Source organism: Dunckerocampus dactyliophorus, chromosome 7, assembly GCF_027744805.1.
Source record: "Dunckerocampus dactyliophorus isolate RoL2022-P2 chromosome 7, RoL_Ddac_1.1, whole genome shotgun sequence".
NCBI lineage: Eukaryota > Metazoa > Chordata > Actinopteri > Syngnathiformes > Syngnathidae > Dunckerocampus > Dunckerocampus dactyliophorus.
Window position 1 is genome coordinate 22,651,893 of NC_072825.1, and position 24,389 is coordinate 22,676,281.

General features: G+C 40.8%; 1 protein-coding gene across 6 annotated transcripts in view; it reads right to left on the minus strand.

Moving 5' to 3' along the window:
- Positions 1–24,389, minus strand: part of col14a1a (collagen, type XIV, alpha 1a) — a 176,517-nt gene that overhangs the window by 39,893 nt on the left and 112,235 nt on the right. For all 6 annotated transcript variants that reach the window (XM_054780660.1, XM_054780659.1, XM_054780658.1 and 3 more), the window contains 9 exons: positions 11,422–11,565; positions 10,997–11,161; positions 10,876–10,914; positions 10,652–10,790; positions 8,244–8,386; positions 7,487–7,596; positions 4,952–5,110; positions 1,057–1,134; positions 465–551 (listed from right to left, as the gene is read on the minus strand). In XM_054780660.1, the coding sequence (XP_054636635.1) occupies positions 465–551; positions 1,057–1,134; positions 4,952–5,110; positions 7,487–7,596; positions 8,244–8,386; positions 10,652–10,790; positions 10,876–10,914; positions 10,997–11,161; positions 11,422–11,565 (1,064 nt within the window). The remainder of the gene's footprint in view (positions 1–464; positions 552–1,056; positions 1,135–4,951; positions 5,111–7,486; positions 7,597–8,243; positions 8,387–10,651; positions 10,791–10,875; positions 10,915–10,996; positions 11,162–11,421; positions 11,566–24,389) is intronic.

Sequence of the window (24,389 nt, forward strand, 5' to 3'; positions counted from 1 at the left end):
GAGATAAAAAGTGAAATCAAAAAGAAAAATAAGGATAAAGACAAGAAGCCTCAGGCCTGAAATGAGATACTTCATTTGCTTTCATAGCTTATCTGATTTTGCTTACTAATGTGTGAGGGGAATTCAGTTGCTCCAAAGCAACTTTTGGTATCGAAAACACGAAGTTTTACAAAGTCAGATAATTATTCTCCAACAAAATGTTTGCATTAACTTTCTCAATGTTCAGAAGCCACTTCTGTAAAATTAGGTTTCTTGGGAAATGCATTGTAGTGCAGCTAATCAAAAGTGTTTGTTCCAAACTTTTTGATTATAGAACTAAATGGAATGAACAACTCCTGGGAATTTAGGGCTGTGAACAAATGCACTGAGGTATAAATACATAACTGTTGGAATAAAGAGAGAGAATGACTTCATGACAACACATTTTCCCTGAATTTAAACCCAAGAAACAATGGGGGTCTTACAGGGGGCCCGGAGGGTCCTGGGGGTCCTTTGCTGTCTTGCGAACAGGTGCAGGAGTGAGGCATTGAGGGGCAGTCCTCTTCAACCCGCTATAACATAAACACATCAGTACACAGATTAAAAATATGTATGCTACATTTTGAGTATTTTTCACAAAAAAATAGTGAAGATTGATTGTATTGCAAGAGTCAGTCTAGTCTCAGTACCTTTTATGTGGTCTACTCATGTCAAAATCCAGAGATGTGTTATCAAGTGTGATTCTGAAACATTCTGAGCAATGGATTGTGCCACTATTGCCCCACACACGTGTGTGTATGAGCGAAAAAATGAAAACATGCTATACCCTCAAGGTGCTCATTGGCTGTAATTCTATCTCATAAATGAAATTGCCTCCCCCCTTACTGCAGGTGCAGTTTTACGCTCATGTTGCTTTGCCAGTGGCCGTTTAAACTGATTCCACTTCATTTGGATCTCATTTTAGTTTTGTCATTCTGGTTTTATCGTCACTCGCATTAATGGGTCTGATTATCTCAGGCTGGGATATCTACCAAATTGCTGCACATTCAGAGGTGTGTGTTCGTGTGGTGGTCTCACCAAAGCTGGCAGCTCACAACACTTATCCCTGCTGGCCCAGGAAGTACTGCAGATGATGTCGAACATCTGGAGCTGAAACTGCAAATATATGCAAAATTGGACTCAGTGTGTTTAGGCTTTTATGGTGGGACATCTTGATGTGTGGTGGTCATGCAAGGCACTTCTGAGTTATCGGTTAGTGAAGTGGATGAAAAAGTGCACTTTTCCCAACACTGTGGCATCATTTTAGTAAAATTATCAAGGGCATAATATGTTTTTTCTCTTCAAATAAAATTTGTCATCATCCATATCACACTGAAATGGGCTACATTTGGACATACAGCATCACATAACCTTCTTCCATTGCTCCCTAGTAAACCGAAGCCTTATGATGATGCCTGGCATTCAAACCAAATAGTCAATCTTTGCCTCATCAGACCCACGAATGTTGTTTTTCATCGTCTGAGAGTCCGACTGGCGACTAGTCCAGGGTGTACTTGCCCGAAATCAGCTGGGATAGGCTAAAGCATACCCGCGACCTTAGTGAGGACAAGCGGCATAGAAGATGGATGGATGGTCTGAGAGTCATGGATGGTCTGAGAGTCCTTCAGGTGTCTTTTGGCAAACTCCAGGCAGGCCACCTTTTCCTCAGGAGTGGCTTTCATCTGGCCACTCTATCACATGGGCCTGATTGGTGGATTACTGCAAGATGGTTGTCCTTGTGGAAGTTTCTCCTCCCTCCACTGAGGCACATTGGAGCTCTTTCAAAGTGACCATCAGGTTCTTCATCTCCCTGACTAAGGCCCTTCTCCCCTGACCGCTCAGTTTAGACGGGTGGCCAGCTGCAGGGAGAGTCCTGGTGGTTCAGAACGGCTTCTATTTATGGATGATGGAGGCCATTACTGTATGCTCATTGGGACCTCATTGGGACATTTTTCTGCAGCCTTCTCCATATTTGTGCCTTTACAGTTCTACAGACAATCCTTTTTTTAATTTCATGCATTTCAAGAATGATCAGTGGAGAGTGTACCTAAGCTCAATTTTGTGAGTCCTAGTAGATGTGATTTCTTAGTTTTTTATTTTTTATTTTTAATACATTTGCAAATATTTCAAAATAACTTTATTCATATCTTTATGTATATCATACCGTAACAACAATATGTGGAAAACGTCTGGTGCTGTGAATACTTTCCGGTTGCAAAAAATGTAATATGATTGCGGGATTATCAAAGATGACAATTTGGGCTCTTCTCCAAAATAATTCAGTGAAAATGCAACTATTGGGTGTTGATGTATATTTCACTAGTAGAGGAGCAAAAACTACTTTTGATGTGATACCATATTGCATATTCCATCAAACATCATTCAAAATCAAGAGCATTTTCATTTTATTTCTAAGATAGTATTATTCTCAACACACTGCGCATACCATCATTGGTGTGTGAAAGAGCTGCTTCTTCCATGACAATGTATTCCATTAATCATTGCATGATTGGTTGAATGGGGTAACAACACCAAAGCACTTTGGGTGCCTTGACGAACAAAAAGTGAAGCCCATTCATCAGATATGAAAAGCCCACATCAAAATAATATGTGGTCGCATCAGAGCAAGACATATAAGTAAGGTCTTATTACAGTTTTTCTACATTGGTTTGGCTTATTTCTTGAAACAGAAATTGCAATATCAAAATAACACGGACAACCCTCCAAACCACTCGGCAGTTGATCACAACAGAATTGAATTTCTTATTCATTTCATCAAATTGCAAATGTCTTCATACAGGGGTGTCAAAAGTGCAACTGTTCGGGGGTCATTTGCGACCTGCAGCTTATTTCTTACCTGTAGAAACAAAATTAAACCAAACCCCTGTCTTTGTACATGTCTCAATGTCTAAGTACATCTTCGCAAATGATTAAGTTCAGATAGCCTACAGTTAGCCTACAGTTAGCACAATTTCCAATTGAATAGATCTTGCTGATCTAAATGGATTGTTGATTCTCAACATAATAAAAAATGTCAGCAGCATTTCATTGCATAAGTTATCACAATAGTCTGTTCTATTGTCAAAATTAGTCAATATACTGTCATGACAAAATTGATTAGTTGACAGTCAGGTGAAACTAGAAGTTGCGCTGTCATGTGGATGAGAACCTGTGGCCAGGCAGACAGCAGCGTGTGGACGGCCAGGAGGGTGAAGACGGTGGCCAGGAGAGGGAGGGTGAGAACAGTGACCAGTGAAGTGTTACTTGTAGTTCTGAAACTCTCGCTTTATTTACAGGACTGTAAGCTACATATAATTACTGCAAATTTTGGTGTATGAGTCGCACTCACTAAATTTTGAGGAAAAAACAGATTTGTCCATACATAATCCACACTGGACTATAAGACGCATATGTCCATAAAATGGCATATTATGGCGCGCATTAGTCCGTGAGGACCAGGCAGCTCTTTATTTCACAGGCTTCAATCATGAGCTATGAAAAAACTCACGACAAGCTTGTCAACCCATTAGAAATTGCAGGAGGTCATTACTCAATATAGCAGTCTCACTCACGGTGTCATCCTACAAAGAACACTAAACTCATCACACAGCAACTAAAACTCAAATGTGTACCTAAGAAATATGCAAGTACCAATACAACTTCAAAATGAAAAACAAAACAACTCCTTAAGATTTCCCAAAATGCATTGCGTTTGAACAAAGCATTTCATTGAAGGACAAGCAGCAGTGAAAATAGATGGATGGCATGGCAATGCTGCCTCTGTCCACCGGAGGGAGCCATATGAGCCCAGAGGGAGGCTGACGCCATTGCGGCACCCCGACAGGCACCAACAAATGCTTTGCTCAGATGCAATACATTACGGGAAAACTTTAAAAGATTTACAAAACTTTAAAAGAGTATTGATACTTGTTTGTATATTTCTTAGGTACACCTTTTGAGTGTTAAGTTGCTGTGTGATGAGTTTAGTGTTCTTTGTAAGATCACACCGTGAGTCAGACTGTTATATTGAGTGGCACAGTATTCAAACAATTAGTAGTATTTCGGAGATGTCACAAGATTAGAATTTAGCCATAAATTCGTGCCACCGCTGTATAAACCGCAGGATTAAAAGTTTAAGAAAAAAGTAGCAGTTTATACACCAGAAATTATGGCATCCTAATTTTTTATTTATGTCTTTATGTAACAGTATGTTATGCTGTACACATTTTCTTGTTACAGTGATGTATGGGAGTTACTTCATGTGTGTGAATAAAAATAGTTCTAATTTCCTTGTCAGTATGAGTGCAATGTGTGATGTCAAACCTTGGAGGCTACCGTTAATTTTTTTTTTTTTTTTTCAATTATATACACAATTGTATTATGTTAGCTAGACAAAAAAAAACTAGCAAAGTAACCATTCTCAGAGAGGTGGAATATTTCAATGGTGCTCTGCCATAGTGACAAAACATTGAAACATTTTGACTTACAGTGCTTACACAATGCCAAAGGGACGATACATTTTGTGGGCATTGACAACTTATATGGGAAAGGAATTTAGTTTTTTATAAGAGCTTTTGCAGGTGGACCATGGTGTTGCGCTGAACCGTCCAAGTTATTTTGCTAAAAGAACGAAGAGTGTCGAGAAAGTCCAGTCTGTTTTAAGAAATGAGCCAAAGCAATTGAGAAGGACCATGGCATTTTACTGGCACTGACTATTCATATGGGAAAAGAATTAGCTTTGAAGCAAGAGTTAACAGTTTTGGGAGAGATACAGTATGAGCTCTTGCAGGTGAGCTTTGGTGTAAATTATCTTAGAGTTTTGAGAATGTAAATTTCTGTTTCAATAAATGACCCAAACCAATGGAGAAAAACTGTAAACCATCCCAATCATGTAGTTAACGTGCAAAAATGTCACACAGGACTCCATACTGACCTGGGCAGAGTTGTCCTGTCTTCCTCGAGACCGCACCATGCGCCCCAGGACCTCTACACCATCCGTGGTGATGTTGCCAGATGCACTGATGCCTTTTTCCCCAACAGCAGTACAGTCCAAAACAACCTTCACTGCCGTCTTGCTGATGGTTACGTGCAGCTAAACAGAGAGGATAATTAGATGCATTAGTTTGTCAAACTGGAGTGGAGCAGAACATTCCAGTATTTGTGTTGGTAATTGCTATTAGGGCTAAAATATTTATACAATCAATTATAAAAACAATGATCACATCAAAAGAAAAGCCTGTTCAAGAATTGTTGGATGAATGAACAAAAAGTGAATTTGAAGGTGACAAAGCCTTGACAGAGTTGCTGTACACAAAGTATCAGGCTGATCAGATAAACCGCAAGAATGCAGGTTGTTTTTATGAAACAAGGAAAAAAAGAAAATGAATAAAAGAGCAACACATTGTTTGCGTTTCATGATTCATCAACAGCTAATGTCTCAAACATCAACAGAACCTCGTTTGTTTTTGTCTCACTTACCACTTTCCAGACATGAGGCAGATTTCTTTTGGTTCTTCCAGTGAGAGTGATGCATTATCAGTTATATTGCACATATCATTTTGGGGGGGGGTACTTATTAACTCTATTGTATTGTGAGAGCAAGAATCCATAACGCTTAGTTATCTACTGGTTCTTATCTTCAAAGACTACTAACAATGCTAAACAACACCAGAAAAGAAAAATATGTGCTCAAACCTACCAAATTTCCCCTGTACAAGTTTCTTTTGAAATGTATGCTGTTTATTATAATTTCTCATGTGTCACAGAGTTCAAATTTCCGTTGGGCATTTCTGTTCTCCCCGTGTGTGCATGGGTTTTCTCCGGGTACTCCGGTTTCCTCCCACATTCCAAAATCATGCAGGTCAGGTTAATTGGCGACTCTAAATTGTCCATAGGTATGAATGTGAGTGTGAATGGTTGTTTGTCTACATGTGCCCTGCAATTAGCTGGCGACCAGGGTGTACCCCGCCTCCCGCTGGGATAGGCTCCAGCATACCCGCGACCCGAGTGAGGATAAGCAGCATAGAAAATAGAGGGATGTGTCACAGAAATAAAATGTAGCACGATGGTCCCCACACAGGCTTTGCACCTAGGCTTAATCTAAACCCTAGCTTCCCAAAGTGGGTTACGGCAATTGTGATGGGGGTACGTGAAAAAAATGAAAAACAATTAGTGCCAACACTCACAATTACATGTGTGCCTGAACGCGTCACGGCGCGAGGACAATGGAGCAGAAAGGAGACAGAGCGTGAAGTTGTTCATTGCTCTGTGTGCATCATATGAACAATTAAGTAAGTTTGATCATTATTAAGAATGTTTACTCTTGAAGATTGCATTTATATTGGTGTTCTAATCCCAGCACAGCGCAGCGGCGAAAATCTGTCACTGCGAGTGGGGATTCCCCCGAAAATGAGGCTTTATCGTTGGTTGGTCGTTGGTTGTATTTCGGATGCTGCCTTTATCATGATTGTTAAACTTACCCCTTCAATTTGGTATTAGACTTAAACCATAGCCATCGTGAGTGGACAAAAAAAGTTAAGCTGAAATTCAAGCCATTCAAATGGAAGGATTCCAAAATCAGACTGGAATAAAAGATATGTAGGATGATTACTTATGTATTTATCGGTGCTCATGTGAAACTTCATCAAAATGTGACCATGCAAAATACACATTTTTGACCCAGAATTACTATAAAATGAACTAACTAATTAATTGTGTTAAATATTTCACGTTAAGTAAGATAAAAAGGTTTACATTTTTTAAGTGTGCAGGACTAGAGTGCACGTGGCTTCAGGTCAAATGTCTGAAGGGGTGTACGACTGCAAAAAGTAAAAATGTCTTGAGAATGTGTTTTTTTTTTCCCAGCATTAAAGGTTTAATCTTCTAGGGTTTACAGTTGCATAAAGTGTTACTGGTGATGTGTGCTGTCATGACTTCACTAATCGCTAAGCTTAATGCCAAGAAAATGTCACTTCACTTGTACTTTTATCTTTGCAGTTTGGCCTGTCTCAATCCTTCCACCTCATTGCTTAAGAGCAAAAACTGGATTTATGTCCATAGTAATCCTTTTATACGCACCCCTGTGCGCACCTACAGTATTTGAATTGAAGCCGCAACATTAAATACTCAGCCCAGAGTGACCTTGAAATATCACAAAGTAAGGTAGATTCAACTAATTTCTAAAAATCTAATTTGAATGTGTATGTTTCCACTTATGTGGACAAATCAGCAGGTTGTTTAACATCCACTTTTATATTATGAAGCAGTGAACAGTGAAGGAAAAATCACGTTCAGATAAATTACATGCAAATTAATCATTAAAACCGCAATACGACTATTACAGACTGTCAATGACTGTAAAAAGGAACGCACCACAAGGCAAATATAATAATTCTGTGAGGACAATTTCACTTTTTCTAACACCAAACACCACCAAAAACTTTTTTTAAGCAGTTGTAGAAAGACTAACCTTGTGGAAACTGCCATGGAAGAGTTTTCTTATTTGAGTTCCTTCAAAGGTGACAGTCTGAAAGTGTCCTTTGTAGTCATAGTTGAAGAATGTCATACTCTTCCCAGAGTCTGCCAGAGTTGGAAGTTGAGAGGAACACACACAATGATAAATAACCTTATATGTGAATAATATATTGATATTTGCGTGCAAAAGAACAGATCATGATCTAAAGCATACAATATCATGTGTAACATCTTTTCTACTTTTCTACTCTCTTCTTCCTCTGTCACATTTCTAACCATTTCCCCTTCGCTGTGGCACGCAGACATGTGAAAATTTGGCAAAACACATTCTCATTGCATGGACTGTACTGTTATTTGACAAAGCCAAAACCTGAATTGCGCTTCTATGCATTTAGCTTGTTAGCATCCTTCCTCATGAGCGAACAATGGCAACTGACAAGAGAAGGGCAGGGTTCTGGAAATTAATCTAATCTAATAACTACAAAAGTCCCTTTTGTTGCTAACGTTGACCTGAAATCGGAGGAGAAACTAGCAGAAGGTTTTTTTAAGAACAAGTAAATCCTTCAGCATCCAAAATTAACGTCAAATAAATCTATGTTCCAATTAAATGATTTTCCCTAGCCTCACTTTCAAAAACTGCTGCATCATGCATGGCTTGATGCTGAGGTGCTGAGGCTGCAAAATACACAATACGTCTATATATTGAGACAATGACAAGGTAGAGAGGACAACATCAATTGAAATAAACTCACTGTCTAGGATGAGTCCCACCAATGGCTCTCTGTCCTTATTGAGGATTTCCCACAATGCAAAGGGCTCTTGTGGAGTCTCGGGAAGAAGGCGAATCATCATGGAGATGGTGTAGTCAGAGGGTAAGCCTTCAGGGTGAAGGTACCTAGCACACACGTGAGAATGGGCACACACATACAAAAAATAAGTTAACTGTGCCCTAAAGGCATACACCCACTAGGTGTCTTTTCCAAGTCTCTTTTCGTTTGTAGAGCATTCAGCTGCCTCAAACTGTCTCTGAGTGCTGCCTTCTTTTGATCAGAAAATCTAGCTTTTTTTGGGCTACCTCTGAGCACATGAGGTTCAAATGATTTCAGCTTCTACTTTTCAGCGCTCTTGTCAATGTCACTTGTGAAAAAAATGAATGCTTGTCTTTTACGAGGCTAAATCTAAAGCTGGTTGGAATTCTTTGGACTTGAACAGTTGAACCTCAGTTAGCGTCTGCCCAGGTTAGAGTGGTTTTCTGGTAAAGTGTAAAAATTTAAAATTGACACCATAATTTTGCATACTTTTTCCGGTTAGCGTACAATATGGTGTGTGTCTTGTCGTGTTAATACACTGTGTGAGTCCAACTGTTTTCTTAATGTATTTTCATCATAAAACATCCTGTTAGCATCATTAGCCTACTAACAAAATGGCAACCGGAACCGAAAGCTAGCTATGTCACCTGTCTATGACTACATCCATGGTTGACTCTCATAAATGTTAACAGAAAACACATTTATATAGTTTTACAATTATAGTTGTACATGCATAAAACAATAATAAATGCATAAAAAGATGAATGAAAAAGCTAAATGAACATTTAAGGTTACTTTTACCTTCACTGAAGATCTTCCTCTTCAACACCACCTTCCTGTTTTGTCATGAATTATTTCTTGAATTCAATAGTGTTTCCCACTTTCTTTATCATAATACTAGCACTTGCAACTTTCTTTGGCTCCAGTTTGGGTTATTGAGGTGCGAAATAAATAACTCATGACAAAACAAGATCTCGGTGCCACATTCTGTCAATCACGTCTTCAATGAAGGTAAAAAAACAAATTATTGACACTAACCGAGGTTCCACTGTACTATATTTTATATTTTAGTAGATCATCTTTGCAATGATGATCTACTTTACTCATCAAACTGGCACCAGCAAGCATCACAGATTTTTTTCTTGTTTTTTTTCCAGCATCTTGAAATGCTGCAAAAACCAATGATTTCAGTGTCAGTGAGGGTCTGAATCAGCTCAATACAGGAATGGAACAAATGCATAATTTCGATTTAAATAAAGAGCCACATGATTTATAATTTTGTCTATATATAATATATACTGTATATGTGTGCATATATTATACAAAATACATGATTGTTTATTCTTATGTTAATACAGAGAATAAGGCAATGTGCATTTATTCTGCCTCTATGTGCTGGGTTCTACTCAATCGTATGGAGCGTTTTTACACTTTTATCCATTTTAAGGAACTTTAACTAATTATTCAGATTGTTTTTATGTAAACACTCCAAACAAACGCACACCTACCTGCAAACACAGGCTGAGCTTGCTAGAGCAAAGGCTTAATCTGTGCGTTCTGACATTGAAACTGATTGTATTTAGTGAGGTTCCATCAGCTCTTAAGGAGGCCAGAAGACAAGTGGCCCGTCTGTCAATGCAGTGTGGAGACCAAACCAACCGAGCCCCTTAAACAAACTGAAGTCAGTCCTTTTAAAGTGGACCAATACATAACCCACAAAGTAATAATCTGCTAAATAACTGCATCATGATCATAAAGGTACAGAAAAACCAGCAAAGGTGGCATACTGCTGAAGCTGTGTGAACTTTTACTCAGCGACTTGGCATCCCACAATGATGATGAGATGCTTGACGATAGCACCACCAGAAATTGCTTTCAGCACGACAGGATGGGATTACAGAACTCCTTTTAGACAGGCACCGCCATGCCTCTGTTGCGACTTTAATACAACCTCCCCCCCTGGAAGACTGGCAGAATAACTTTACCCACCCCTCATGCTATTCATACGGAACAGTGATCCAGAAAAAGTGTAAATATCATGGCTTTAACAGGCTTTGTAAAAGTGGCTAGTGGCTACTTTCTTTGAAGTAAATTCAATTACTGAACGTGTGTGTGAAAGTTTGAAAACACCATCAGAGGACTGAGTTCTGTTTGTTTGAAGTTGCTAATGAAAAAAACATTTTAAAACGTTCAAATCAGTTCACCCCATAGCAACCATAAAATTACTGACATGAATCAGTGATGTAGTTTGAAATAGAAACATACTGTCCCCCTTATAAAGCCAAGACAATGAAATCAAGCCGAAAGACACAGAAAAGATTGCTTCGTTTCAGATTTCTGCCGTGACTTACTTGGTGGGTTGCGACACCATGGCATCACGGTGTAACCTGTAACACGGGTAGCTATTGAATGAGCCTGGCTCTAGAGAAACTCCAGATATGGTGCTGTACTCCTTCTCCACCAGACCAAACTTCTCCATCATACGAAAACCTGCAGGAGACAGATCCTCATCAAATCCTCTTGTATGGGATCGTCAGCGTATTATGTATAATTTCATGTAAACGTCCCCTCTTACCCGCCACAGCGTTTCCGCTCATCAGAATAGATGGACAAGCTGAAAGGTAGAAACAAATGTGTTAGCTAGTTCGATTATTATCCTGTCTGTTATGTTTTCAACACAAACTGGAATTACTCACTTGCAGTGGCGGCTTCACAGACAAAAGTAATAAGCTGCTCCTCGATTTTCTTCACAGCATCCAAATCGTCCACGAAGAAGACATGTCTATCGCTTGGTTTACTGGCTATGTTGACTAGTTCCCCATAATCTGCATCCGCAAAGCCGATTGCAAATATGATGTATCCTAGGAATGGAATTAAATGGGGTAGTTCAGTAAAGTACAGTGATGGGGTTTTTCAGCAGGTTGACGACCCTAATTGTAGATAGACATAGGCTTTTTTTTTTAAAGCCATGTATGAGTTAAATGTCATTAAAAACACACTCGGACAGTCATCTGTATGAAGGTGTAATGTGGATAATGAGGAGTTGGAGATGGAAACACTCAATACCCACAAGACTCCAGCATGAATTATTAATTTATGATTAGATTAACATAATACAAACCCTCCATCTGCATTTCCTTGGACACTTTATTCACGTCGTCCTGTGAACGTCCATCAGTGAGGACAACCAGGACTTTGGGTACCCCTCTCCTAACTCCAGCATCTGAGGTGAAAATGGACTCCTTCACATGCTTGATGGCTCGGCCTGACAAAAGGACAAAATAAATCAATTTGAATTTATGATAATATATAATTTATTAAAACGTATTTGTCGATGTAGCCATGTTTATTTAGCTGCCTGTAAACAATACAGGTAGATCAAGTGCACACAAATAATCAGCCAATAACAAACCAACCACAACTGTATTAATAATACGGTGTATTGTAACATTATTTCATTAAAACACGTCTCTTCCATTATGGAAGCGAATGTTTTTGACCCTCTACACCAGGGGTGCCCATTACGTCAGTCACAAGCAACCGGTCGATTGTGAAGGCAGTTTCGGTTGATCGCATAAACGTCTATGACATCAGTCAGCTGTCATTAAGCTGCTCTCCTGGTTCGCTCTTCCTCCTCCGCGACAATGGTGAACGTCACATCTCAAACTACACAGAGAGATGCAACTTTCGTCTTTATTATTCTGATTATGGATAAACTAACTCAGTGGTAAGATGCCTATATCTATAACAAAAGTTATCCGTTCACTTGTAGAGGCTAGTTATGTAGAAAAAAGTGAATTGTTTGAGGGCTTTGCTTCGCATCATGAACTCCACTGTAGAAATGCGTGTTTTTCTACACTTTCCTTTCTTAAACTATTATTTCATGATGAATTGGAAAAATGTCCGTTGCAGAAACCTTTTTAATAAGTTGCCTTGACGTCGGCTGCATTGTCTTTTGCATCATCATTTTAATTTCTTGTATGTCGGTGATGTTTGATAGCAAATGTTAACTGGATGCAATACACTGTGTGTCTAATGAACGCTATGTAGCTATTTTGATGGACATATGACCGGTACTCAGGTTATGTACACAACTATTGAGCAATTCCGTGTAATTATCCTTATTGCAATATTGAACTGAATAGTGAACGATATCAGCTACTTTGAGCTATAGAAGGGGGGAAATCAAAGACACCCCAAAAATGAAAGTGAAAAAATTATGCAGCAGACTGGTCCATTTAGCTAAAATGTCATTGTAGCAACTCAAAATGATTCTCAATAGTTTGTGTGGCCCCCACGTGCTTGTACGCATGCCTGACAACGTCGGGGCATGTTCCTAATGAGACTACGGATGGTGTCCTGGGGATCTCCTCCCAGATCTGGACCAGGGCATCAATGAGCTCCTGGACAGTCTGAGGAGCAACCTGGAGGCGCCGGATAGACCTAAACATAATGTCCCAGAGGTGTTCTATTGGGTTTAGGTCAGGTGAATGTGGGGGCCAGTCAATGGTATCAATTCCTTCATCCTCCAGGAACTACCTGCATACACTAGCCACATGAGGTCGGGCATTGTCGTGGACCAGGAGGAACCCAGGTCCCACTGCACCAGCGTAGGTTCTGACAATGGGTCCAAGGATTTCATCCCGATACCTAATAGCAGTCAGGGTGCCATTATCTAACCTGTAGAGGTCTGTGCGTCCTTCCAGGGATATGCCTCCCCAGACCATCACTGACCCACCACCAAACCAGTCATGCTGAATGATGTTGCAGGCAGCATAACGTTCTCCACGGCATCTCCAGACCCTTTCATGTCTGTCACATGTGCTCAGGTTGAACTTGCTCTCATCAGGGAAGAGCACAGGGCACCAGAGGTGTAGTTGCCAATTCTGGTGGTCAATGGCAAATGCCAATCGAGCTCTACGGTGCTGGGCATTGAGCACAGGGCCCACTACAGGACGTCGGGCCCTCAGGCCACCCTCATGGAGCCTGTTTCTGATTGTTTGGTCAGAAACATTCACACCAGTGGCCTGCTGGAGGTCATTTTGTAGGGCTCTGGCAGTGCTCATCCTGTTCCTCCGTACACAAAGGAGCCGATACCGATCCTGTTGAGGGTTGAAGGACCTTCTACGGCCCTGTCCAGCTCTCCTGGAGTAACTACCTGTCTCCTGGAATCTCCTCCATGCGTGCAGGTACCGCAGTGATGCGCTGGTCCAGATCTGGGAGGAGATCACCAAGGACACCATCCATAGTCTCATTAGGAACATGCCCCGACGTTGTCAGGCATGCGTACAAGCACGTGGGGGCCACACAAACTATTGAGAATCATTTTGAGTTGCTACAATGACATTTTAGCAAAATGGACCAGTGTGCTGCATAATTTTTTCACTTTCATTTTTGGGGTGTCTTTGATTTCCCCCATCTATAGGGTGATCATTTTCATTTCTATCAAATTATGTGGCATCATTTTGTTACTAATACATCACCCACTCATTTTTCCCCCTGTTTAGATCTGATGTGTTTTCGAAGTGTTCCTCTAATTTTTTTGAGCAGTGTATATATATATATATATATATATATATATATATATATATATATACACAGTATATATATATTTTTTATGTATAATTTTTATATTTAATATTTTATATATTATTATATATTATGTTTTTTTATATATGTTTTATAGTAAGAGATAGATCCCTGCATGCTGAAAAAGTGTGTGCACACCAATGTACAATGTATACTTTACTACTGTATTTATCGAGACAGTAAATATAATTTTTTATATTTATAGTAGGATGTAGAGCTTTGGGACTTGGTCATTTTAAAAGTAGCTCGCAGGCCGAAAAAGTGTGAGCAACCCTGCTCTCCACTATTTAATCCATTCACAAATTAGAAGAACAAGTTTAATTCCTGCACTCTAGGACTAATGAAATACACGATGGAGCCTGCCTGAAATTTTTGCATGGAAAATGAGAGACCTACAAAGTCTGCAGCCAGTCCAGTTAAGGTCAGACTGCCCATTAGCATTTAGAATAAGTGTATTTAAATGAGCTCCTGATGTTTACAGATAAGAATGACCCAGACAAAAACATGTCACAAAGGTTGAAAGTTGATGAACTTTTAAAAGTCTAATCATAGCAAACTTTAATAGACTTAATCAGTCAATAAAATGCATCATGACACTTTGGAAAGTTGTTAAGACCCACCCACTAGACAGAAACTTTAAATTACAAAGACAATTGAGCAGAACAAGAAATGTTCTCAATCTCAAGTCATGAGAATTGTTAAATATTTGATGCTTTTGTTACATAATGACTAACAACTGTAACTACAGTAAACACGTTCAGTACTGGACATCATGACAGCCTCAACTTAATTGTTACTCAAAGTCTATCTACCATAATGGTGTATGGTAAAAGATCATTAATCTGTCCTTATGACCCTGACTGATTGGTTTGTTATTAACACACCTGTTGGAGCTCTGCCATTTCCTACTTACTGCCCATCCATATTAGTATTTATAGTTCATGATGCTCCATATGACCTTTTGGTAATGGCATAAATAATCGCCACCATCAATCCACACAAGTGCTCCTGTCAATTGACATTTTATTTTCTCATCCTTCTTGGTGGAGTGTCTGAGTTAATAATGGAAGATGTTTCAGCTTTTTTGGCTGCATCTGAACAACACATTAACCGACACATCAACTGGAAAATATATGTCCTACCTAGCCATGTGATTTCTCCAAGCCAATTAGTGATGAAGAGTAATGATAATAATGAACATGTTAATATTAATAATAACAACAATAAGTACTCGCCTGATGCTTGGAAGAGCCATCACCCCTTAGAGACATTTGTGTTTCCTAAAGACAATGATCTGGCCTTTGGTGCCCTTTTTTCCAAGGTACAATGGGTGATTGGACAGCTACAAAGCAACAAATCTTCTGGCCCTGATGGGTTTGTTGTGGAATTTTGTAAAGCATATTTACACTGAGATATAATATCCCCACACTTGGTTAACGTTTACAACAAATCTTTTTCTATTGACAGATTGCCTCCGACCTTTATCAAAAAAAAAGATAAGGATCGCAGATCCCAGACAAGGAGGCCAGCTTGCTTTTAAATGTGGATCAAAAGATCCTTGCTAAGGTCCTAGCTACACATCTTCAGCGAGCCATGCCTTCCCTGATTTCTGTCGACCAAACTGGGTTTATGATTGGACGGAACTCGTCATTTAACACCAGACGACTCCTGAACGTCATCAGCTCCTCGAACTCCGACATGTTTGAAGTGGTAATTTAATGAGATGCTGAGAAAGCGTTTCACAGGGTCAAGTGGGAATATCTGTATTATGTTTGTCTAAATACAGTTTAGCAAGGCTGCTATATGACTCCCCTACTGCCCATGTCCTCACAAACAGTGTTGTCCTGCTTTGCCCTTCACCACAGCACCAGACAGGGATGCCCCCTCTCCCCTTTTCTCTTTCGAGAGGGAGGGGAGAGCTGAAGGTAAAACCAGGAATAACATCACCCACAAGTTGTCCCACTATGCTGAGGATTTGTTACCAAATGTGTCGAATCCCTCCACGTCCATCCCTGTTATCATGGATATTTTAATTGAATTCAGCAGATACTCTGGCTATAAGTTACATTTTAATAACAGTGAGCTTCTCCCTATTAACCTCCTGTCTAGGGGGATGCCGGCCTCCTCTTTCCCATTCAGAGTTGCCCCAGAGGGGTTTTAATATTTGAGTGTATTTGTTACAGCTTCCTTCAAGGATGTTTTTAACAGGAATTTTCGCCTACTCTTTGACGGGTGCAAACTCGATATGACCCACTGGTCCTCTCTCCCGCTCTCTCTGACTGGTAGAGTTAATTTCGTAAATATTGTGGGTTTTCCTAAAATTCCTTAATTTATTCCAACATTTATTCCAACAAATCTTTCTCCTTCCTGAGCCACCACCTTATTGTGGTGGAGGAGTTTGTGTGTCCCAATTATCCTCGGAGCTAAGTTGTTGGGGGCTTTTAAAACCCTGGTAGGGTCACCCAGGTCCACGTGAGGGACCAGACAAAGAGTGGCTCAACAAACCCCAATGAAGAGTAAAAATAATGGACCTAATTTTACCTCGCCTAGATGCGGGTCACCGGGGCCCCTCGGCTCAGGGCCTGTAAGTTGGAGTTTAACCCGGTGAACGAGAGGGTAGCTCCCCTCCGCCTTCAGGTCAGGGGACAAGTCCTGACTGTTGTTTGTGCTTATTTGCGAAAAAGCAGTTCAGAATACCTGCCCTTTTTGGAGTACTGGAGAGTGCTCCCTCGGGGGATTCCCCTGTTCTGCTGGGGGACCTGAACACTCATGCTGGCAGCGACAGTGAGACCTGTTCCAACCATGTTCCAAAGGAGGCGGCGGACATTGAGCCTGAATGGGCCATGTTCCATGCCTCCATTGTTGAGGCAGCTGATCGGAGCTGTGGCCGTAAGGTGTGGCTCCTCGGTGGCAGGGTCACGGGGGTGGGTGAGATCTGCCCAGAATTCCTTAAGGACCTGGATAATGTGGGCGTGTCTTGGTTGCAGCATTGCATGGACATCGTGGCCGGTGTCTCTAGATTTGAAAAGGGGACTGGAGGGTGTGTTCCAACTATCGTGGGATCACACTTCTCAGCCTTCTTAGCAAGGTCTATTCAGGGGTTCTGGAGAGGAGGATCCACCAGATCCACCGGATAGTTGAATCTTGGATTCAGGAGTAGCAGTGTGGTTTTCGTCCTCGTCATGGAACTGTGGACCAACTGTACACTCTCGGAAGGGTTCTTGAGGATGCATCAGAGTCCAACCAGTCTATATGTGTTTTGTGGACTCTGAGAAGGCATTTGACCCTGTTCCTCAAGGAATTCTGTGGGGAGTACTCCGAGGATATGGGGTACCGGCCCACCTAATTGAGGCTGTTTGTTCCCTGTATGACTTGTGTCAGAGTTTGGTTTGCAATGCCGGCAATAATTTAGACCCGTTTCCAGTGAGGGTTGGACTCTGCCAGTGCTGCCCTTTGTCACTGATTCTGCTCATTACTTTTATGGACAGAATTTCTAGGCACAGCCAGGGCGTTGAGGGATTCCGTCTTGGTGGCTGCAGGATTGGGTCTCTACTTTTGCAAATTATGTGGTGCTGCTGGCTTCATCGAACTGTGACCTTCAACTCTCACTGGGTTGGTTCGCAGCCAAGTGCGAAGCAGCTGGGATGAGAGTCAGCATCTCCAAGTCCGAGTCCATGGTTCTCGCCCAGAAAAGGGTGGAGTGCCATCTCCGGGTCAAGGATGGGATCCTGCCCCAAGTGGATGAGTTTAAGTATCTCGTGGTCCTGTTCATGAGTGTGGGAAGGATGGGACACGAGATCGTCAGGAGAATTGGTGCGGCGTCTGTAGTGATGAGGACTCTGCATCGGTCCGTTGTGGTGAAGACGGAGCTGAGCCGAAAGTCAAAGCTGTCAATTTACTGGTCGAGCTACGTTCCTACACTAACCTATGGTCATGAGCTTTTGGGTAGTGACCCACCCTTGTATTAGGAAGGCCGTTGTACAACTCCCTAAAGATCGGGGAGGTCCAATAATTCCATACTGTTGGGTATGCAACATTCATAAGTTCACTCATTGGCCCAACAGAGGAACTGACACATGTCCATCCTGGGTCGAAATAGAACTACAGTCCTCAAGGTTTTCTTTACGATCCCTTCTAACTGCGTGACTCCCCCTTTAGAGCCACAATGTCACTCAGAACCCCTTTGTTGTCAGCTCAACAAAAGATTGGATGCAACTTCGCAAAAATTATGGCTTGAATGACCCTTCAGCCCTAACCCCGATAGTTTAAAATCACTTGTTCCCACCTTCCCAATCAGACCCCACTTTTAATATCTGGCAAAACAAAGGTCTGCTACATGTTAAATACTTTAACAAAGATCTCTTTACTGATTTCACTTGCAGAACTTGCAGACAGGCCTGAACTGCCTCCTTCCCACTTTTATTGTTTTTTTCAAGCCAGGAACTTCGTCCAAGCCACCTAAACTTCCAGATCCACAATTTACAACACCATTGGATCTCTTAACCCTGACAACTCATTTGAAACAGAAATGGGAAGAGGATATAGGAGATAGGATATCAGACAACCACTGGGATGAAATTTTCAAGCTAAAGCATACCTCCTCAATTTGACACTGATTGGTACAATGTAAGATCCTCTTCAGAGATCACGTTACAAATTTTCAGCTGGCTAAAATCTACCCCAACGCCAATGGTAGTTGCAAGCAATAACCCGCTGACCACATGCACGTGTTTTAGTTGTGTCTTAACCTCGTCGACTTCTGGTGACAAGTTTCTGAGACACTCACTTCGGTTATTTTTTCTTCTTCTGTAAATGTATGCATATTTTTCATTGAGATTTTATTTAACTGCTGCTCTCTGCTAAGTTAATGTCTCATCAGTGTAAAATTACTGACGCCTAGTGACCACAATACTTCATTTTACTTGTCTTTCAATATGTTTTGACTAATAATAAGCCATAGTCAACCACGGAACTGCGATCATTCATTAATAATTTTTTTAAAAACCACGATGTAGCGAGGGCGACTGTAATATGCAAGTGGCAGTGCATGAGGCAGGATTGGAATTGTATATGAAGTGCTTCAGCACACTATAAACCTTGCAATCCAACCTACCTGGATGTTCCCAGCATCAGCGTCAGTGAGTGACATGTGGCTGCTTTTTCCATCGGAGTTGAACAGCTGCCGCTGTGTTATTGTCCAAGCAGAAGCTATACTAATTCTACATTTTATCAAAGTTACTTAAGATTTGTCGGATCAAAACACGAAGATGTTCGGACTTGTCTGCACCCTTAACCTGAGCGGTTCTATTATGCTTGTTACATTTGGCCGGGCAGCAACTTTACAAGCACCAGCGATCACCGGTTGAAGTGAGTTACTAATGCTCCAAGTTAGTAGCAGAATGAAAGTCAAGCAGTATCAGTGACGATATATTGGAAGATAAAGGGTTATGTGGGTGTCTTGCTTCGTTGATAAGGGTACTGTGGCGACCAACTCCACTTCAAAACACACCTCATATGTAGAAGAGATCCGTGTTGACAATTTAGCGACATGGTTACTCTATTTATAAGTAGGGGTGCACATTAAAAGTGAAAGACAAGAAGTGCTTCTTGCGTCATGCATTTGCTCACCGTGTAGGTGAGCGGGAGTGGAGCTCCACTTTCGATTGTGCAGAGAGCAAAATGAATAAAATGTATCCCCATTCAAAATATTCAACGAATGTGATCGTTATTATGTAATTGCCAGCCAGACAACATATTTTCCCTTTGAATCTGCCTCATCAAATGCAGCTATTAATGTCCAATCATTTTTAAACAAATGTGGAGATTACATTTCTGTGCACTCACTAAACAGCTGAATGCTATGTCAGCAGTCTTTTTCTGTTACTAAGTGTCACACTGGTTTTATCTTATTTAAAAATAAAAAAAATTAAAATACATTAATTGTATTTGTCAAATTTAATACATTGTTACATTGATAAAATGGCATGTTATTCGGGAGACACTAAACAGTGCTAATGACTTGTAAGGAAAAGTCAGCCTATGACTGCAGACTTGACGACCTGTCTTGTCTTGACTTGAGACTTGACTTGGACTTGCACATCTTTACTTTACTTGAGACTTGATTTGAGACTTGAGATTAAAAACTTTAGACTTACTTGAGGACTTATGTCCACCTCTGGCATGTACTGTATGTTGCTGCAAAGGCTATGAATTGAACAAAAAGCCTCCACAGGCGCCTATGTTGCTGGGCAACATCCAGCTATGAAAATAATTATAGCTGCTATACTTTTCCCTTGAGAAAATGTTGGAAGACAGCAGACATCAGCCACAGTTACATTTTGTACAATCCCGCCTCCACCATCTTAAAAGTCAAACTGACAGGTGTGTGAGAGTGGAGCGGAGCCACACTCTGAAGATCATGGTCCTTGCTGATTTTTCTCTGCATTCATATCACACGTACTTGTCTGGTTACGAATACATGCCAGTACATTGAGACTAATTAAAAGCTATATGTGATTTCTCATTTCATGGTTTGGCTATTAGTAGGAGAACAAAATGGGCACAATTTGAATTTAAAATGTGTACGAGTGACAAAGGAAGGCCCATATGCTTCTGCTTATGGATGCCATATAAATCTTGTCTGCAGTTCATAACATCAAACAAAAACAAATTATTGGACCACATCCATCCCTCTTTTTTATGCTGAGCTGTCAGCAATGACAAATGATAGAGCACTTGGCCTATAGTTGTGTTGTCAGATATCTGCCAGTGGTACATCTGCTGCTAGACTGTGCTGGGATCACACATGAGGATAGTGGAATTATAAAAGCCAGCCTAGTTGTAAGTGAGACACAGAGATCATGGGGGATGAACTCAGACATGGAATGTTGGTTGTGTGAAGAGTAGGACAAGAACATCAATTTAATAGAATAAAGAATGTGGGAAGGAAGTCAATTGGAAGATTGAAAACAACGAAAACTAGACAGAATGATATAAACATGCAAGTAGATTACGGTTCAGCAGCTCAACTAACCAGCAATCTTTGTGTTAAGTAAGCAGAGCAGTTTGCCAGTCATATCATCATCAGCGAGGATGTGAGAGATAAAAATATTTGAAAATAATCTTTTCCTGTTTTAGCCTGCAAAGCCTTGCTGCATCTCCAACCTTTGTTGTTGCAGTAAGATATTTTTACCTTTGCCAAGGAGCTTATGTTTTTGTTGCTTTTTGTTTGTTTGTTTGCCAGTCTCTCCGCAGGATTATCGCAAAAAAACTATCGGGTGTATTTTCATGAAATCTGAAGAGGGAGCGTAACGTGTAGACCAAAAAAGAACTTGGGACAGACCAAAGAACCATGGTTTTGCTTTCTTAAAAGTGCAAGCTCCAATGTTGAATACAATCCGTTCATTGACATGGGTTTATGTCCAACTTATTGAAATTTCAAACAAATTTTTCCCATAGAAAATAATGTGAATTTTTTTCATTTGTTTATTTCGGAGCATCACAAATTGTAACAGTCACATAAGTACCACATTGATTTGAATATAAGACTTTTCAGGCTTTTTTCTGTAAAAAAACATCCCGCAGAGATTAAAATATCAATTATTAAAACCTTATACAGCTCTTTTTTCCCTGCCGTCATATCGACATGGAAGCATTATATTAACATTTTTTTAAAACAAGGCCGTTGAAGGACCTTTGGTATTGTTAATGAGCCTTCAACTTTTTCAGCTCAAGAGTAGACCCAAATTACCAAACTACAAACCCAAGATTTACGATACCATACTGACCCAAATAAAAAACGTTGTCTTCTATACGGAGTCTAGAGATTTATACATGTGAACGGGGCCACGCCAACCCTTAAGCACAATTTTATTTGGAGACCCCCCCCCCCCATTAAAAAAATGACTTTATCACAAACAGGCGCGCCGCCAGGAATTCTGGTCCCCATTGAAAAAAATCACATTGGAGCAGTGGTCATCAGATCTCTAGCACCTAATTGACCCATTAAAAGCTATTTTTATACTATATGACTTAAAGCTGAATTTAGTTCGATTTTGGAGTAATACAAATACATGAAAAACAAATTGGATGCTACAAAAAGGATGCTAGGGTAGGATTGAACCCACACCCTGTGCCATAAAGGGCAGCAGCTCTACCATTTCACCACCACAATATACTGTAGTGACAGATTACTTGTCTCCTTTTTTTCTCTCCTGCCTTGGCCTGAGCCGGTGCCTATGCCTCACGGCAGTGATGGGCATCCTTTGCGCATTTGCGTGTTCTGTGCTTCGAGAGGGGAGGTGAGGTTTCTTGTTGGCAGGCAGTAGCACCCCCCACCCACCACACCCCCTCTCCCCCCACAGATACCGCTCAGAGGAAAAAAAGGCACAGAAGCAGAAAGCTGGTTTTTAGTTGAAGATTTGGCGGATTTAAGTACAGCATGGTGCCTGAACATGGTTTAAGAGGACAACATGAGGGGGAAAAGATAATAGGTTTGGATTAGGAGAGTTAGAACACGGGCGTTTTCAATTCTGTCAATCTTTAAGGAGGTGATACATGTAAGAAGGGAGCTTTAGGTACAGTGACTAATAAATAATCCATGTCAATATGTACAGAATGTGTGGCAAAGCAAACATGCTAGTCTATTGGCACTATGCAGGATAGACCCATTTTTCTGTCACCACAGTGCAGTAGACAGCACAAACTTGATCTTGCTTGTCTTTTCACACAGACACTGATTACATTATGAAGGAATATATTTGTTATATATTTCCATGCTAACGCTAATATGCTTGATAAAATTAATATTTCAAATTTTATCACCATGTTTCTACTTTGTAATGATTAACCATGTTTCTGCTTTGTAATTATTATTAATTTTGTTTTAAAAAAAGAGTATCGCATTATAAAGTCTATCTCCAATATTGGCATTCCGATACAAGCAGTCATTTCTGGACTGTGCCCCAGCACGTCTAACCGACAGCGGCCAGATAGAACCCATGTGATCACAACAACAGCTGCGTAACGTGGTAAGCATGGAGTCGGAGTGATGTCGACTGTGTGTATTTTTCATTACAGTCTGAAAAAGATGTTGCATCTGAGTGCAAAACTTGTCATGCACAAGTTTCCCGTGGTGGAACAGAACCGGGAAAGTTTAATACGACCAAACTCATTGTGCATTTGAAGCAGTGTTACACGGGGAAACTCCGATGGGACGACAGGAAGTCTGAGCTATAACAGAAAAGATGACCAGCCCCTGTCGGTGGTGAGTAAAGTCGGGTTTAAACGCTTAATTGAGCACATCGAACCTCGCACATCGAACCTCGCTAACACTATGTCTAGCCGGCACTACATTGTGGATAAAACTATACCCCACATTCTTAAAGAAGTAAATGTGTCTGTTTTTCTCCTACCTACTGTTGCTCATTATTGTGCTCTAATATCACTTGATCAATTTTCTAATATTCCACGCAACAAAATAAGTAATAAAAGTAGGTATGACTGGCGATGACAGCAAATTGATATCTGTATCGGCCGATATTCGGATTGGAAATGAAAAAGTTGAACTGGGACATCCCTATTACTAATTACATCGTACTCTTATAGGATTCCATAGTATTGTCATAAATTGGAGTGCCTATTTGCCTGCATGAGAAATAGTTAACACATAGGTCATATAGTGCAGTGATTCCCAATCCCCGAGCCGTGGCCCGGTACCGGGCCGCACAGAAAGAAAAAATAATTTCCATGATGTTTTTTGAAAAGTGTCCGGATTCTCTCTGTTACATCCGTCTCACTTGACGCATGTCCATTGTGTGTGTGCTAACTTTCTCTCGCCGCACAGATAGACTACTACTGTATTTTTCGCATTTTTCTTTCACCTCATATTTGGTGTCAAATGCTGATACTATGTGGGAATGCATAAAGGTAAGTTTTGATGACTTATTGAGTGCTAATGTGCACATTTGTCTCAATGTCTCAAGTTAATTCATGCTAGCCCACTCCCACTACCACACACGTCAAACAGCGATGTAATAAACTCTCTGGAAAAACTCCAGAGATATAATGAATATAACCCCATGAACGAAGCCCAGAACCCCCTCACCCCACCCCACCCCCAGTCCGTGAGACATTTGTGGGAACAAAAGCCGGTCCGTGGGTCAAAAAAGGTTGGGGACCTCTGATATAGGGGCATCACGAGGCCAGGCACAGAGAGCAGAAAGTTAGTTTATTCATTCTAAGATAAGAGTTGGGGAGGTTAGGTTATTGCAGCAAGCATTTTAACAAGAAAATGCCAGATCTCAAGGACAAGGCCTACTTACAACCCAGGACGGGATGCATTACCATGGAAACCCAAGCGGGAAATCAAAGGAGACCCCTCCCCTCTTCTTGATCTGAGCAGGACAAGGACAATATCTGTCAGCTGAAGCAAGAGGGGGGCAGACATTCTGGAGCACAACCACGATGTGCTGGGATGTTCTCCTTTCTCAAAGAAGCCAC